Raw genomic sequence first — 18,941 nt, 5'->3', positions numbered from 1 at the left:
TCAATTATCCAAAATCTCATCTAGCACCAACCCAAACAATTGTATTTTTGGGATATGTGATCGATTCTGTCAGGGGCAGGATTTTTCTGCCATCAGGGAAGATAGAGAAGTTACAGTCAGAGTTGAGAGATCTTTTACTGTCTCAGGAAACGTCCATCAGAGACATAATGAAAGTATTGGGGTTAATAACGGCAACACTTCCAGCAGTCACGTGGGCACAATTTCACAGTCGAAGTCTACAGAGATGGTTGTTAACAATCTGGGACAAAACTCAGGAATCCTTAGAACAGGTAGTTCAGATCCCGGGTCAGGTAAAACAAAGTTTCCATTGGTGGCTGGATGCCTCCAATCTGGTAAAGGGCAGAGTGTGGAGACAGGAAGACCCAGTGAGAATCCACACGGATGCAAGTGCCTGGGGTTGGGGTGCTACTGTATTAGGTCACCAGCCTCAAGGAACCTGGTCCAAGAGGCTGGCAAGAAGTTCATCCAATCTCAGGGAGCTTCGAGCAGTTTTGGAGGCGTTTTTTGCCTTCCAAGTTTTGATTCGGAACAAACACGTTCTAGTATTTTCCGACAACATTTCCGCGTTTGCTTATCTCAACAAACGGGGGCACCCGATCCCCGAGTCTGTCTCTTCTGGCAACAGAGATTTTCGGTTGGGCAGAGACAAATCTGCTGTCAGTCGAAGCAATTCACATAAAAGGAGCGCTGAATGTGGAGGCGGACTATTTGAGCCGCCACGAGCTCGATCAAGCAGAGTGGGAACTGAATCAAGAAGTGTTTCTTTGGATAACAGAAAAATTGGGCATTCCAGAGATAGATCTGTTCGCTTCCCCCAAACAATGCAAAGATTCCTCAATTTTTCTCTCTCCACAGCAGTTCAAGCTCTCTGGGATTGGATGCGCTTTCAGTACCATGGACATTCAATCTAGGTTACGCATTTCCGCCCCTGAACCTAATCCCGCGAGTTTTAGACAAAGTACAGAAGGAGAAAGCTTGTGTAATACTGATAGCGCCTCTTTGGCCCAAGAGGGGGTGGTTTGCCACTCTCTTGAGTCTGTCAGGTCAGTCGCCGTTACCACTTCCTCTGAGGTCAGATCTTCTGCGACAGGGTCCTTTAGTGCACCCCAAGCCAGAGTTGTTCAAGCTGGCAGCATGGATCCTGAGAGGTTAATGCTAAGAAACAAAGGGGTATCAGATAAGGTGATAGATACCCTGCTGAAGTGTAGAAAACCCATTACTCACAAAATATATAGGAAAGTATGGAAAGTTTTTGGGTCTTGGTGTGTTTCTCATAATAGGGTACAGACCGAGATTGGGACTATTCTGGATTTTTTTCAGAGTGGGCTGGAGATGAATTTATCTCTAAGTACGCTGAGGGTACAGTGTTCGGCATTGTCTATTTTGCTAGATAGACCCTTGGCACAAGAAAGGCTAATCAAAGATTTTTTTCGGGCTATTCAGAAATCCACGCCTATCAAGCAAAAAATAGTACCGCAATGGGATCTTTCTTTAGTTCTCAATATTTTGACCAGACCTCCATTTGAACCCATCGATGAAATCGAGCTAAAATTTTTGACGCTGAAAGTGATTTTTTTTAGTTGCAATTACGTCAGCTAGAAGACTAGGTGATCTTCAAGCTTTATCCATTAAGGATCCTTTTTTGACTATTTTTCCGGACAAGGTTGTCCTACGTTTAGATCCTAATTATTTACCGAAAGTCTCTTCGGAATTCCACAGGTCACAAAATATTGTGCTTCCTTCATTTTGTGATAAGCCTTCTTGTGCCAGGGAGTCTGAATTTCATTGTCTGGATGTCAGGAGAGCTATATTAGCTTATTTGACAAGAACTAGAGAGTTTAGGAAAACCTCTCATTTATTTATTTTGTACGGATCAAAAAATAAGGGACGGCATGCTTCGAGACAAACCATGGCTAAATGGTTATGTGAGGTTATTTCATTAGCCTACAAGATTTCAGACTCCACTCCACCAGACAATATTAATGCACATTCAACCTGTTCCATTTCCACGTCTTGGGCTGAAAGAGCGGGGGCTACGGTTCAGCAGATATGTCAGGCGGCGACCTGGGCAAGTCCTTCCACCTTCGTCAAACACTATAGAGTGGATGTACTGTCGCAACAGGATTTGTCGTTTGGCAGGAAAGTGCTCCAAGCTGTAGTCCCTCCCTAGGTGGGTTAATTACTTTTGTATCACTCCTAAGGACGTGTCCCAGCTGAGGGATGGAGAAAGCACCTGCTAGACCTACCGGTAGCGGTGTTTCTGTCCTGAAGCTGGGACACTGTCCGCTACCCTACCCTTTTTTCTTCGCACTTTCCTTGGGGCCAGTTGTTTAGGGGTCACTAGGAGGTGCTTCGCTCCTCTCTTCTTTCCTGGTGTTCCGGTCGTTTACTTTTTTATGCACTGAGGTTAGAGGGAGGGCGGGAGCTTTTAATCCTTTTTTTCTGTGTGTTTCAACAGGTGTCTGGGCGTGCCCAAACTCCTAAGGACGTGTCCCAGCTTCAGGACAGAAACACCGCTACCGGTAGGTCTAGCAGGTGCTTTTGTAGTTCTTTTTTTCCTAAGGGCACACTCAGAAGACCTCCTGGGTACCTTAGCGAGTCTTGTTCAAGGAAATATTCCTGAATAGGAAAGGTTCAAAACCTGGTCTCTAAAGGTGGTGTCTATAACCACCGCAATAAAATAAAGGTTTGCATTTTTGCCTAAGAAAATTGGTTTTCGGATAAGAATGGTGGCTACTGCTGGTGGCGTGCTGCTTAAAAAATGCTATTTCACTTCTGCTGATCCTCTTGACTTTTAAAAAGAACCGGAGGTGAGAGTCCTATAGTGGCTGCCATATGTATTTCCTTTTAAACAATGCTAGTTGCCTGACATCTCTACTCATATGTGGCTGCAGTAGTGGCTGAATTACACCAGAATCAAGCATGCAGCAAATCAGTCAGTTCTAACTAAATTGTCAGAAACACCTGATCTGTGTATGCTTGTTTAGGGTCTATGGCTGAAAGTATTCGAGGCAGAGAATCAGCAGGACAGCCAGGCAACTGGTATTGCTTAACCACTTCACCCCAAGGCGGTTTTTACCTTAACGGACGAGCGATTTTCACCTTTCAGTGCTCATCCCTTTCATTTGCCAATAGCTTAATCACTACTAATCACAATAAAATGATCTATATCTTATTTTTTTCACCACCAATTGGACTTTTTGGGGTTGATATTTGTTTTCAGTAATTACTTCATTTTCTATGCATTTTAACCACTTTACCCCCGCGCGTACGTATTTCTCCGCCCCTTTTTCCATCCTTTAAAAACCAGGGACGGAGAAACACGTACTTTCCGCGTTCCCGACGCTGCCCGCGCTCCCGCTCGTAAACACGCCGCCCGCCGCTAGTAAAACCGCCGCCGCCCGCTCGCCCAGAGATCAATGAACGGGAAAATCCATTCCCGTTCGTTGATCTAAGCCCCGCAATGATCAGCTGCTCTCCTATGGGCAGCGCGATCATTGTGAGAAAAAACTCACGTGTCCAGCCTCCTTATTCTTCCTCCAAGCTTCCGGAAGGAAGCTTGGAGGTCGCATTAAATCAAAAAGTTACTGTGGCCATCTTGTGGCCAAATAGTAAACTACACCCTACACATTTTTCACATACAAATAAATGACTTTTACACATAAAATTAACTCATTACCTCCCACACTCCCCATTTTTTTTTTTTTTTTGTAATTAAAAAAAAATTAAAAAATTTACAATTAAAAAAAATACATAAATAGTTACCTTAGGGACTGAACTTTTTAAATATTTATGTCAAGAGGGTATAACACTGTTACTTTATAAACTATGGGCTTGTAATTAGGGATGGGCGCAAAACTGAAAAAAATGCACCTTTATTTCCAAATAAAATATTGGCGCCAAACATTGTGATAGGGACATAATTTAAATGGTTTTATAACCGGGACAAAAGGGCAAATACGTTTCATGGGTTTTAATTACAGTAGCATGCATTATTTAAAAACTATAATGGCCGAAAACTGAAAAATAATTATTTTTTTCCCCACATTTTTCCTATTTTCCCATTAAAACACATTTAGAAAAAAATAATTCTTGGCATAATGTCCCACCTAAAGAAAGCCTAATTGGTGGCGAAAAAAACAAGATATAGTTCATTTCATTGCGATAAGTAATAATAAAGTTATAGACGAATGAATGGAAGGAGCGCTGAAAGGTGAAAATTGCTCTGGTGGTCAGGGGGTAAAACCCCTCAGTGACGAAGTGGTTAAAGGGAAATACAAGGAAAAAATGAAAAATACACTATTTCTTAAATTTCATACCCTATTGTTTTAATATAAACACTGCTACTGTACATAAAACCCACACATTTTATCTGCCTATTTGTCCTGGTTATCACAACATTTTAATTATGTCCCTAGTACAAAGTATGGTGACAAGATATCATTTGGAAATAAAGGTGTAATTTTTTTGGTGTTTTTTTTTTTTTTTTGCACTATTTTCACATGCACAGGGATGCATGCGCGGGAGTGCGCACGTGCACCAGCGGGAATGCGCACGCGCAAAGCGGCAGCAGCACTGTCTGACTTATAAAAACGTCCTGGAGCCATTAAGAGGCTCTTGCAGGACGTTTTTATAAGTCAGCATGTCATTAAGTGGTTAAAGAGACACTGAAGTGAAAAAAAAATGACAATAATTATATGTGTGTAGTACAGCAAAGAAGTAAAACATTAGGAGCAGAGACACACGTCTAATATTGTTTCCAGTACAGGAAGAGTTAAGAAACTACAGTTATCTATGCAAAAGAGCCATTGAGCTCCACAACTTTCAAAGTCGCAGAGAGCTCTGCCTTCTGAAGCTTGTTATCTCAACTGTCAGTTGTATTTTCTTTTTCTCTGCAGACAAGGGGTCAATAGTTCACTGGCCTGCTCTGTAAAATCATTTAGAATGCGGAGTAGTGTGTAAACTTCAAATATTTGAGAATGATGCAATGTTATAAAAAAAACACTATATAACTGAAAATAAAAATATGAGAATATTTTCTTTGCTACTAATGCTCTAGTAATTATCCGTACTACATAACCAATTCATTATATCATTTTTTTTATTTTATTTTTTTTCTTCAGTGACTCTTTAAAATAAATATGGCAGCCTCCATATCACTCTCACCTCGGGCTCACTTTAATACATTATGAATCACTGGCCCAAAACCAGTACAAAAATTATTCTGACTTTGGAGTCGGCATGTTTATTGCAGATGAGTGACTCAGCAGGTTCCATAGCCAAAAGATCAGTATAACAGCCAAGCAAGTAGCATATTGTAAAAGATGGCATTGGCAATCTATTTAATTATCTCCACTTAGGCTTCCTTTAGGGTAGCCTTTAGATGCAGACATTGTCAAGTTTTTCATTGGAACAATAGTTTACAGCCTCAGTTTAACAATTCTTTCAGCATGCTGGAATATTTCTGAGGAGGTTGGGAATCTCCCAGAATCACATGGTTGGTTGCCAGTTCACTGCACAGATATTCTCACCATGCATGAATTTATATTCCCTTGCCATCTGTTTCTATTTTCATGAACAATTTGCTATATCTCCCCGCTTTGCTACCTATCCCAGTTCTTAGAGGATGAGTTAATGTAGTCTTTATGCTTGTTTTACAGTCATCAATTTTAATGCTTTCTGGGCACCATTCATAATTGTTCAGAATCTCGATCACTTACTAAATGTCAAGAAAATGCCACATAGTCGTTAAACAATTAATTATATAAACCGTCTTTGAATTCTACCTAAGAGCTCTAACCTCATTCTCCAGGTGACTTCTGTGACTCATGCACGATAACAGGATCATTTTTGTATTCTGTTACAGCCATGTGAATACTTGGCATGGTTTGTATCATGCTGTTCAAACTCAACAATGATAAAAAAAAAATGGGAAGCTCACTACTACTGCAAACTTGCATTAATACAATGAGCAAATAAGTCAAGTTACATAATGGATCTTATCATCACATTTCTTTGTATGGATAAATGTTTGCAGTGTGTGTAAAGTGACATTTACAACAAGCCCTTCTCTCCCCCTCCCCTCGGTCTTTGCAATTTTGTATCAGCCATCAATCCTTAAACCGAGCAGCTTGGAAGTTTAGAGAAGAATTTGATTCAATCATCATTTTAAACTGAAACGTTACATGTGTAGGTAGCAAAAGGCCAGATGTGAATATATCTATGTTGCCTACTAGTGGTTTTGTATGTTAAATAGGTTTTATTTAACACTTTGAACCTGATAAAGTTAGTCAAACAATGGCCACCAGAAGAATGTTATGCTAGGAACACACAATGTGTGTTTTCGGTCGATTTTCCGTTCGATCGATGTTTGGTTCATTTTTCCGCTTGATATCTCGCTAGATTCTCCTATCATATCAATTTCCATTCACTTCAATGAGAAATCGACCAGAAAATCGATCGAAAAAAAGATTGGACATGACGGAAATTCAGAATCAGAATCAGAATCAATTTATTTTCTGATTCTGATTCTGAATTTCCTATCTATTGAACCATCTATCTAACACAAAATTGTATTGTGTGTTCCTAGCATTAGACTTTTTTTTCATGCCCATAAACCTTTGTTTCACTGCTGCAATGCAAGTCAATGATGAAGGTCCTCCGACTTTTTGATCTCTTCTACTGAAGGAAATTAAGAAAAGCAGCTCATTTGGAAGTACATAGGGAAGGCGATGGCTCTAGTACCACAGATAATACACAGGAGGGAACTTTGCAGAACTACGGTACAAGCACCTCTTACAGTATTGGCGCAGTCTTCAGAGATATCTGGCATGCTACTTTCTTTTTATCGGGGTTTGTATTTATTCTAAGCTATGTGTTCTTGAAGAGAGACAGTATCCCTTCTCTGGAAATCCACAAAAAAACACTATAGGTTCTGCACAGACTTGTCAATCCTACAGGATTCGTTTGTCATTAAGTAAGCTGGATACTAAATGTATTTTGAAATTGGCTGTTCTTATGTTTCACTTGAAACATTTGTCTTCAGTATAAAACGGTAACCTTTGTCAAATTGAAGTTACTAATGTGCACAAAGAATAAATGTGACATTTGTTAAGAAGGCCTAATTTAAGTAAGAACTGAAGACATTAGTTGGATTGTTTAGGCATTTGATCTTGAAATTGCACCTGTTTAAAAATTAAGAGTCTCAGAAATGGCAGTGCACTTTGTGCAGTATCTCATGCATAGTTTATAGACAGCAGGTTTAGATCCAATTTCTGCAAGTAGGGAAATCACCTTGCCAGGTGAAGGGATATTGTGTGTCTCTTGAATGTTACCTGTGTGTCTGTCCTTTTGTGCAGCTTGTTTGTGCATTTTCTGTGATTGCAATTGCTCAAAAATACTGATGTTTGTGTATTCATTTTTTTACTTCAGTAACCAGTTAAGTCCTCACAAATCTTTACATCTGTATTTTGAACATACATGCTCAGTGTATTGTGGCATTTAGATGGAAAGTGAGAGTTGCCACACAGTCTACCAATAAATCCGTAGAGGAGATAAAAAAAACCACACCGAGACACTGGGAGCCCAATCTCGTGTAAAATCGTAAGGACTGAGATTTTAGAAATTAACAGAATGTTATAGTCACAAAGGTGGGTTGCAAGGGATGCAACCACTCATGAGGGCATGTAGGGAAATACTGTCCCCACTCAGCCTTGTGGATGAAAAATAGTGGTTGCTGCTCTAAAAATAGACGGGGTAATAAATGTCAATTGCAACTTGATGACAGAGACTCAGTTTTAGGGCCCTTTTACACCAGCCACGTTTCGCTTGCATGTCCGGATCGCACGCAATCGGCAAATTGTAAGAGCACCAGTGTGCCTTGATTTTTGGCAAATCGCAAACACATCGCATGCTGCATTTTTCCCCTTATTTAACTCACTTTGAAACCCCTTTAAAAATCACCTAACTTGCTTGATGTAAATAGTGAATATCGTGATCACTGTACGTTTGCATTGCTAATTGAGATTTTAGTGTAAAAGGGCCTTTAGCTGTTGTACCTTTCATACGAGATTATTTGGTCTTGGATGTGATTACCATGCATGATGTTCATCTTGGCCATTTTCATAAATGGCTCAACCAGTAAAGCTCTGGCTACACTTTCACTATGCCTGCTCTGTCTCTAACCAAACTAGTTTGGTTAGTTTTCTTTAACTTGCCTCCCACTGCCGTTACTTATCACCATGGATTAGTAATAGTTCACCTACAAAAGATTTCCAGTCCTATGCAGTTGTGGGCCATTGAGCATATTCCTTAACATTTTATAAAATATGCTGAGCCACTTTGCTGCTTCACCCTTGCTGCAAATATAGCTAAAATTTCTAATGACCTTGTCTGTGTTTGTTTCATTGTACATATCCATGCTTCAAGGAATGCATAAACTATCAGAGTTTTTGAGCTCATGTTTTTTGTCATTTATTATTGTTAATCCGTGTTTTGCTAAATGTTTATGAAAAATTTTAATGTGACTATCATGACAAAAAAGCTTAAATATTACACACACACCCAAAGAAAACCAGGCTTCCAGTATAAACTTGAACTGCAAAAGTTCAAATTTCCCTAGTGCCCTTTTATAACTCTTCTGGCCACCGCACGGCAATAGAAGGGATAAAATCAAGGTAATTTATTCCCATTGTCATCGCAACATAGAATATGTGATCATATTGATTTTGTTTGTTCAGCAAGAGCTCCTCTTTAAACAAGTTTGTATAATTTTCAGTACTACTTACTTTATTGTCTACATTACAAATAATTCTATGCTAAATTGTTGTGGTCACTGTGCTAGGTTATGATGGTCACTGTGCTAGGTTATGATGGTCACATCACTCCATTATGTTTGTTTTTTTTTTTTTCCATTTTTGCAATGAAGTTCTTTTCATGTCTTATGTAGGAAACAAATCCATCTTCACAAATTTGATACCTCATGCCTTTCATATGCAATCTGAGAAAGCTTCACCTGCCCAGAATGCCATTTAATATGTGCTTTTTCACTTCAGTTCAAAGAAAACAAAAAATTCCATCGACAAATCTACAGAAACTGACAACGGTTATGTGTCATTAGAGGGGAGGTTGACAGGTAAAAGCAGTGAAGATGGTGTTCAAGTACACGAACCTCACTGTGAAACAATGCACTCTGAAGAAGCTCCATGGGTAGCAGGACCGAACAGGAGTCACCACACCCAATCCAAGCCAGTATACAACAAACTGAAAATGGTAATTCAAAGCCTGGTCACCTTTATATTAATCAGTTTGGTCGGGAATGGAGTTGGAAGTCAATGGGAAATCAGACTCGCTACCTTTATCCTGCTAACTGGCAGGACAAATTTTATTGATTTTCTCTTACTTATTTGCATGTTGTTTGGATTAACTACACATACTATTTAAAACTGCTTACCTTGTATACTTGAATTCAAATGCTCAGCTCATCCACACTAACCACAGTACTTTTTCAAGATTGGGAATGCCTGAGCTTCCTGCTATTCATTCAGTTTGAGCAGGTGTGGAAAATGAGCCACAATTGTTTCTGCTCTGTGCAGCTAGTCACACATGCAGGATGGGGAAAGTACTGAAAATTAGGGCAAAACACAGTATAGACTCCACATTGGAAGAATAATGCTATTGGTTTTACATTTTTTTGTTTTAGGCAGACTGGGGAATGGTAAAAAAAAATGTTATGGAGACTTATTTGCATTTTCTGATCTTGTCGACTACACACAACCTTTTAATACTTGCTTTGCTTAAAACAAAAAGTGTGTTCATTGTAGTCCATATCCACAATGGTGAGGCTTCTGTTCACTTCCTGTTCTCAATGACAAAACAAACAAACACAGCACATTTATATCGCGCTTTTCTACTGGCAGACTCAAAGACTCAAAGCGCCAGAGCTGCAGCCACTAGGACGCGCTCTATAGGCAGTAGCAGTGTTAGGGAGTCTTGCCCAAGGTCTCCTACTGAATAGGTGTTGGCTTACTAACAGGCAGTACATGACCCAGTTACTTAAATGGCTTAAAACAGCAGTAAAAACCTGACCGCTATTGTATAGCAAGCCTATAGCTTATACATTTTACAGAGCCACATCAATCCAACACACATACAGCCTATTTTGGACTTTCTGGTCCTCATCAGTGCATGGCATGGATATGGGTCTGTGGAATAGGGCTTAGACTAGCACTACAGAATACCCACATAACCTATGGTGACCGAAAGCCACTAGAAAAGTATAAGGTGTTAAGAGACCAAAAGCCTTCCCATCATTAACAAGTGGTTCTGGATGTGTACTTGCCTTTTAGGGACATAAAGAGATAATTTGCATAATAAGGAGTGATTCACCTTGAGTAACCTCATTTTCTTATTCTGAAATCAGGGGTGTATGAAGACTGCCATATTTATTTGCTTTTAAGCAATTAACCATAGGCCCTGAACAAGCATGCAGCAGATCAGGTGTTGTTTGACATTCTTGTCAAATCTGACTAGATTAGCTGCATGCTTGTTTCTGGTTTGATGCAGACACTACTGCAGCCAAATAGATCAGAAAAGTTTCCACGCAACTGGTATTGCTCAAAAAGAAATAAATATGGCAGCCTCCATATACCTCTTGCTTCAGCCGACCTTTAAATATTAATTATTGCAAATACCTTCTTTTTTAAGAAGACAAAATTATATATAGTGTTGCTTTTTAGGAAGAGGACTTTTCAGGCTCGCTTATTCACTTATTCTTTCCATGAGCTATCTAGGTATTCTGTAGAGATAAATCAGTCATTTAAAGTAAAGTGTGTATGTATGTACCAGGTTAAGGTAAAATAAAAAAAAAATTGCCCATATGCCCTTAGTCCATTGTTTCTCAAACCTGTCCCCGTGACTCCCCAATGGTGCATGTTTTGCAAGCAAACTCATTTATGCACAGGTGAGGTAATTGGTGCCTCAGCTACATGGATTTCATGTAGCTGAGACACTAATTATCCCACATGTGCATAGATGAGGTTGCCTGCAAAACATGCACCATTGGGGAGTCACGAGGACAGGTTTGAGAAACACTGCCTTAGGGCTTGTTTCTACTATTGCGTTGCAATTCCGTTGCGAAAATGCGGTTGCGGATTTGTTCGCATTTGTATACGGATTTGCTCGCGGTTTGCTTTATGCGATTTTAACCATGTCAATGCCGGTAAGCATGGAAAACCGCAAGACTAAAATGCTTGCAATTTTCCTATTAATTACATAACCGACGAAATCGCGTGCGGCGTGCAAATTCTGATGGGTCTGCCATGCAGATTTATTTTCTGCAGGCCAAACTGCACAGAATACCGGAGAAGTGGAAACAGGCCTATCCACTTCTATTGCTTATGCGAATCTGCATGCAGATTCGCTGTAGTGGAAACGGGCCCTTAGACATTAGAAAGTGGTTGAGAATGTTGACACACGTACGCACTGGGAAATTCTGTTGTTTGGGGAAATTCTGTTATTTGATGCGACACGTTAACAAGCATGCACAGATAAATCAAGCTTGGATATTTTCGAATACAAAGAAGAAGGAAGTAGCAAAATTAGCAAACATGGGCAAAGATTAACATTTTTATGTCTGTGGGTCTAATAAATCACACTAATTTTATATCTGTGCCAGAGTAAAAAATTTTTTTTCCAATTTCAAATCTTGTTCAGGACACACAAAGGTCATTGGCTAATGTTTCTGATGAAGTTTCTAGCGAAGATGATCCGAACACAATGTACACAGGACGACGGAACATTGATCGAGCTACTGCTGACAGCATTCTCAGGAACAGGAAGTCTCATTACAAAAAGCACTATACAACTGAGGTATGGCCCTATCCCAATAAAGTAAGAAACATTTCGAGGAGTCCTTAGTATTAGAATTTTATTCTGAAATTAAAGCAGTTTTTGGTATGGCCTTGTGAAGGCTGTTAAAGTGTTAATTATTCAAATCTCTATAATTAAGCTTGAATGGATTCTGTGTGTTTTCGTTTTATGCTTCAATAGCCTTTGATAAAGTTTTCATAACATAGTGAATGCAATAAACCATAATGCTTATGTATGAAAAAAATATTTGTAACAAAGAACTATAAAAGTATACAGTATAGTGAGAAAGGTATACGCCCAAGAGAAGGATATTAACAGTAGGTGAAGTTGTGGTTTCTTTTGGGAGTTCCCTTGTGGTTTACTTATTCCTGTTCCATGTCTACCTCTGTTAAAGACTCTGCAGAGGTATGAGAGCTCCGTGTTACTCTTAGTTCCAGATGAGTAACTTTGCCTTATGGTAGTTTTGCTATGAACTGGTAATAGGAGAATGAACAAGGGTATCATACAAAAGAAAGCAGAGAGTGGTCACCCCATACACTCATGTGTGTCTTCTCTGTATTCCCTATTCTTAAAAAGTATCTTGCTTTACATCATAATTTTCCCCACACTGTTTTATGTATATGGACTTACTTGTGTCACAAGATGCTTTAGAGCTTTTCATTGGCATAGCATTCTTATGCTAGGATGCATTCATCATATGTTTAGTTACTATATTTACTCCCTGTAAATCTTTCAGAGGTGAGGTCCATCCCGAGTTATAATTAAACATTTAGTAAATGCTTTTGGGCTGAAATCCACACACAGCTTTGATCTCAGTGAAACCTTTTCACCTGGATTTACAAGGAGTTTACTTAACAAGGAGAATGTGACAGGAATTGGGAGTCCATTGCATGGCTTTACGATAGGAGCAGAGGGCCAATGCTTGGAATTCCATTAGGCTTTGTGAAGACCATTTTAGAATTGCATTCAAATATAGGCTGGCTGTTAATTCAGCCTACTAAAACTAACAAAATAATAATGGAACTTCCAAGATGCCCTTAATAATTCTAATATTTATCATAGGAAAATCCTGATGGAAAGAGTCACAAAGGATAAAATCACAAATGGGTAGAAACAAAGGGGAATGATGATACCAACAGCTAAGCGTAACATCATATCTATCCCACTATCTAAATGAGAGATGTTTGTCATCCAGATTGGGCATCAGGGAGTCAGGTCACAACCTAAAACATAAAGCCTGTCCTCGGCGCTATCTCTAAACTCTAGATTCGTATGCAGCCTGTAAACACCTGTGCTCCATACATCCTTTGGGAGAAAAGCACTTTACAAATGTTGTTGTATTGTATAGAGATAAGTGGCCACCACCCGGGATAAATGCTATCATGCTTGGAGGTTCTGCTCTATTTACTTTATGATCACTTAGTAAAGACATCTCTGTACTGTAACTAGAATATCTTTTTACGTATAAATGTGTACTTTTACTGACTTCTTGACTGGGTTAGGTTTTTTTTTTTTTTTTTTTTTTTTTTTTTGAAATGCTGTGACATTATTAGATACACAACTGGCAAACCCTAGCTTTAGATGCATTTTGTTTTATTTACTCAGGTCCATAAAATTGGGTCAGTGGAAAGGGTTGTCATCATAAGGTTTGTGCTATTTGGCATTAATTGCTGAAGCAAAGTAATTCAATACTGAATTAAATGAAATATCTGCCTTAAAAAAAACGTAACCATTGGGTGTTAATTTCTGTCAATTCATTAGCACTGGTGGTAAGTCTAGTCATAAATCTATAAATGTCAATAAATACATTTAATGCTTGTGAGGCTGAGCACCTGAATGTTTGTTGGATACAATACTGTATTCCCCATTGTCGCCATACAGTGGAGGAACCAGTTTTGTGTGCAAACAAGCACCATCAATCCGGAGTTTTGAATTCATTATTGGTAATAGGACGGCTTCCATGCTGCTCATTTTAGATTTTGACTTCTAAAAATAACTAATAGTTGTTGTTTTTTAATTGTTTTGTTTATTGTGTTAATCATTAAAATTATGAAATATTGCAAAGAAATTAGTTTGTTTTTGTTTTTTGGACCTTCACGTCCTCATCTGAGTGGTGAAGTATGTGAACAGAAATTAGTCTTTACTTTGCTACTGTAGTTAGAGAACTATTTACTGCATCCATAAATTCCCTGGTATGGGTGACTCATAAGTGCTCCAGTGACCTGTATGCATCTGTCTTAACAAAACCAGCATGCGGCTTTCTAAGGCTTGGTTTACATCGAGCCAGACCACAAACGGCCGTTTGGAACGGATATTGCATTGTCCACTCCATATGGTGTTTTGTGTCCCATTGTATTTCCATGCCTCTAGTTAAAGGCTTTTCTGTTTGTTCATACATCTTTTTTCAATAAACTTTAATAGTGAAAAAAATAAATAGGATCCTTTCGACACTCCGTTTTTGCATTGTGCTGAGATCCGGAGAAAAGTGTTTGTTTTGCGTTGAAGTGTGAACTGAGCCTAAACTTGTCAAATTACTATTGGTTATTGTGTTTAAAGCAAACATGAAGCGGAAAAAAGTATGATATAATGAATTGTGCGTGTGTTTGTGTGTAGTATGGATAATGAGTAGAACATTACTAGCAAAGATCATATTTTTATTTTCAGTTATATAGCTTTTTTTTTAATATAACATTGCATTATACTGTCTCAGTCAACCCTGGACCAACCGTGAGGTGGGTTCCTCAGGCGGGAAAAGTGGGGGGAGGGCGCCCACCTGGCCATGGGTGGGGATGGCTGCCGAGCTGGAGGGGGTAGCAGGCGGGAAGGGGGGCAGCAGGCACAGTGGTGGGTGGGAGGGCAGACCCACCCACCCCCCTGGGTCACCCGGTCTGCACTCCATCTCCAGCTATTAGCACAGTGTACAATCACGAAGTGGGCAGGGAAGCGATGACTCGCATCCTTCCGCATTCCAGCATGCGTTCCACCGCTCGTCACTTCCTGCAACCCACTGTACTGTACACAGTGTTCTCCCCAGACTCTTTTAGCCGGGTGCTGCACCCGGCTAGATTTGGTGACCACCCAGCTGTCATCGGCTCACCTCCTCCTATGCTGTAAGCAGAGTTGTCCTGTATTTTCATCTCAACCCACCCGGCTACTTTTTCATGCCACCCGGCTGGACAAAAACTTCTAGGGAGAACACTGGTACAGTGGACGGCATTGCAGGAAGTGGCGACCGGTGGAACGCCGCACTAGAACGTCAAGGAAGTGAGTCATCGTTTCACCGCCTGCTGCCTGATAATTGTACACTATGCTAATAGCTGGAGGGGAAGTGCAGACCGGGGGTCCCATCCCCACTGCGGTGCTCGCTGCCCCCCTTCCTGCATGCTACCCCCTCCATTCTACATATATTGGGGCAATTATACGATCTATGGGGGGATGGCATCTTGACAAGTTTGCCTCAGGCGGCAAGTAGTCTAGAACCGACTCTGGTCACAGTTGCAGTTTTAAACCCACACTTCAGAAAATATGTCTGTATTCGACCCAGTGGGCCAAATAGCTTAGAGAAGCTCTTTTGCATAAATAACCAAAGTTTTTTTTGTTTTTTTTTTTAACTCTTCCTGTACTGGAAAACCATATACTCCTTTCTTTGCTAATAATGTTCTATTTCTTAGCTATACTACACATTCAATTCATTATCACATAAGGTTATTTTCACTTCAGGTTTGCTTTTAAAGCACACATTTTTTATGCGCAATTTGATAGAATATTTTAAATGTATGCATAGAAATGTTTTGTAGATCTAAAAATGAAAATACTTATTGCCAATGTAGACCTTCTCTGATTCTCCTTTGCAACCTGTAGCTGTCCGGTCACTTCTGCTACAGTCAGCATGAAGTCTTAGCTACATGCAAGAGACTGATATTCATGATGATGGGGACAAAGGGCTTCCGCCAACAGAGCAATTAGTCATTTTATTTAAATGCAACTGATAGAAACTGAAAATGTTACCACTGCCGGTTTTGGACTTTTATTTTTTTATATGTGCTCTTCACATTTTTCCAGGACATGCAGAAATCTGGAACCAGCTGTAGTTCCCGCTGCTCAAGCTCTCGACAGGATTCAGAAAGCACCAGGCCAGAGTCAGAGACAGAAGATATTCTCTGGGAAGATCTATTGCACTGTGCAGAATGTCGCTCATCCTGCAGCAGTGAGACAGATGCTGACACTAATCATGGCAACCTGTGCATGAAGAGGGAATTCAGAGATGATCCTTTCCACCAGGTTTTCTCCTCTACTTAGATTTTCTTGATATTGTGTTCATCAGAAGTCTGTCTGGGTTACATAGTGCCTATGAAAAACACTTAAAAAGTTCTCTCAGTATAGGTATTGAGAGGTGTCACCCCCAAGTATAGGTAGGGACAGGGGCCCCCCAGTATAGGCAGTGAGAGATGTTTCTCAGTATAAGTAGCCCCCTAGTTTAGGTGGTGAGAGGTGTTCACCCAGTAAAGGTAATGAAGTGTCCCCCAGTATAAATGCCCCCCCAGTATAGGTAATGAGGCATCCCCCAGTATGGGGATGCAGCATAAAGGATGAGGGGAGAGGCATGGTGCTTATGGCACTATCGCAGAAGCAAACCTATACTGTACACTAAACCTTCACTGTACACTAAACCTTCATAATTGCATTAATTAAAATAGTCACAGGATACATTATGTGCATTATGTTGAATGACCACAAGAGTAGAGCATAATATATAATTTTTTTATTTTTTAGAGAAAAAAGTTCAAAAAGAAAACCTATTAACTAACATAGCATATAAAGGTTCTGCCATTAGCATCCCAGGTCCCTAACAATTCTATCCGGTACAGCTCAGACTCCAGTAACTTGCATTGCAAATAACTTTCTGTAACACCTGTAAACGGCTTCTCTACACCTGGGATGCAGACACTTCCCATGTTCCCAGAGCAGCATGTTGGTGGTTAGATGACACTCTGGATTGTAGTGCTGAGTCCCCTGTTCGAATATGGGCAAGGACACTATCTGCATATATGTTCCCTGTGGCATGTGTGCGTTTCCTCTGGGCTTTCCGGTTTCCACCCACCACAGCCGTTTCTAGCGGCGTGCGGGCCGGGCTGCTGCCCTGAGCGCATGAGGGAGGGAGGGCGCCGTGATGGGGAGGGAGCCTCTCCGTATATGGACAAGTCAAAAGCTTGCTGTCCATATTGCCCGTTTTTTTATTCTGCTGTCAGTATAAGTATTGCCACTGTTGCTGCAGCTTTAAGCTGTGGGACGTCCCCCCTGCTTCCTGCATAGGAGGCTCTGTGTTGGATGTTGAAATGAGTCCGGCCCCCTGAGTACTGTAGTGAGTACACAGAGCAGATATGAGACTCGAGCTCGGCTGAACTGCGCGGTATTTGAAATACAGGTCAGCATGTTTCTACTGCTTCTATGATTCCTCCACCGGGATGTGCAGCTCCTCTGTAATATGTAAGCTGTCACCTCTCCCCCTGACTCCCTATTTCTGTCCCTCCAGTCTCGGCACACTCCGGGCAGTCCTGGCTGTCACCCCTGCTCCATGCACACACTCCTTTACTCAGAACTAGGTCTGGGAATGCAGGAGCTGTCAGGTAACTGTTTTCTCTCCTGCAGACTTGCACTGATAGGATCAGCAATCTGCTCCGTTTCTTTCACCCACCCCCATCAGCCCATTCTTACTGAAAGTGGAGTGTCTCCCTGGTATCCTGTCTCCTTCTGCATAATGTTAGTTAGATTCCACAGGATTGTATGAACTAAGATGGATTTCCACTGATGATCCATATTAATTAAGTGCACCTTAGACGGTACATGGTGCCCTATTTATGCTGACCTGGGGCATTATCCAGCCCCATGAGGACTGTGGGCTCCCATGTCGCCTCAGGTATCTTCTTCAGTTGAGGCCAGTTGTGGTGTCTGTGCGTCTGCGTAGTACCTACTTCGCAGTCCCAGAGGCGATCCTGGGACAACAGAGTGGCTGGGGAGGACGGTGAGGGAGCCCATGGTACTCATGAGGTGAGAGGAAGCCCCAGGTAAGTATAAAGTTAGGCACAGCGATTCTCAGGTTCTCTTTGAATGCCTTCTAGTTGTGAAGTGTTTAGCAGTGCTGATTATATTGTAAAATGAATATAGGAAAGAAAATTAGGTGAGGTGATGGGAGCGATGCATTCCCTAACAGCATGAAAAGAGTGGACCGGGAAACAGCTCCGCACGATCTACGGTCATTGTGTCGCACACAGTCATTTGAAAGTATGCTTCACTGTAACGCGTTTTGCTGCTTTAACAGTTTAGATAATTGTGTAAAAACATTTGGAATTATGAATTTAGTCCCCTGATGTATTTTAAGTGTTTGCCACTGTAGCCTAAAAATGTAAAAGGTGTGCCCACACCCACAATTAAATTTCACCCATGAAATCAGAATGTGCGCTGCTGACTCTGCCCCCGTCCATGCAAAATTTGGTGTGCCCAGATTTTTTGTGGCTTTTGTCTGTGAAAAATCAGAAATTAGGTTGGCAACCCTGCTTGGGCAGTCAGTGACATGACTATGTACTCTGTAAAGTGCTGTCATTGCTATATGCAGTACAAAAAGAAAAGCGTCCATGACACAACAAAATAACGAAACATCCAGCTCCATATACAGAGTAATATTCTTTATTTAAGGATTCCACAATAAAACACCATTAAAAACAAAGGGCAGCATAAGTGTCTAACATGAGTGCGGAGGCAATAGCCAATAATATGCAATGCTCATATAATCCTGTATCTATGTATATCTAATCCCTGTTTGGGTGGATGGGGCACAGTAAGAGCACAAATGTACACAAATAGATAGCAAGCAAGGCAGCTAACCTGTCTGGGCAAAACTGCCCGATAATATAAAGCAAATGATGTATGCTGCAATGTCAGTTTGTGCACCCACGAGGGAAGAGAAGACCCGCACCCTGAAGCCCAGATGCCACGCCAATCTCACATGTTCCGGACCCCTGTCCTTCTCCGACAAAGGACAGGGGTCCAGAACG

The 18,941-nt window shown here is 40.7% G+C and overlaps 1 protein-coding gene across 3 annotated transcripts in view; it reads left to right on the top strand.

Annotated features, from left to right (window-relative positions):
* PHTF2 (putative homeodomain transcription factor 2) overlaps positions 1-18,941 on the top strand; it is a 174,350-nt gene that overhangs the window by 113,016 nt on the left and 42,393 nt on the right. For 2 of the 3 annotated variants that reach the window (XM_068276207.1, XM_068276206.1), the window contains exons 7-10: positions 6,709-6,873; positions 9,075-9,291; positions 11,734-11,889; positions 15,952-16,170. In XM_068276207.1, the coding sequence (XP_068132308.1) occupies positions 6,709-6,873; positions 9,075-9,291; positions 11,734-11,889; positions 15,952-16,170 (757 nt within the window). The remainder of the gene's footprint in view (positions 1-6,708; positions 6,874-9,074; positions 9,292-11,733; positions 11,890-15,951; positions 16,171-18,941) is intronic. The other variant, XM_068276208.1, reaches the window with a different exon arrangement.

This window comes from Hyperolius riggenbachi, chromosome 3, assembly GCF_040937935.1.
Source record: "Hyperolius riggenbachi isolate aHypRig1 chromosome 3, aHypRig1.pri, whole genome shotgun sequence".
NCBI lineage: Eukaryota > Metazoa > Chordata > Amphibia > Anura > Hyperoliidae > Hyperolius > Hyperolius riggenbachi.
The sequence above is the reverse complement of the archived record's forward strand: the minus strand, read 5'-3'. Positions and strand labels throughout refer to the sequence as shown.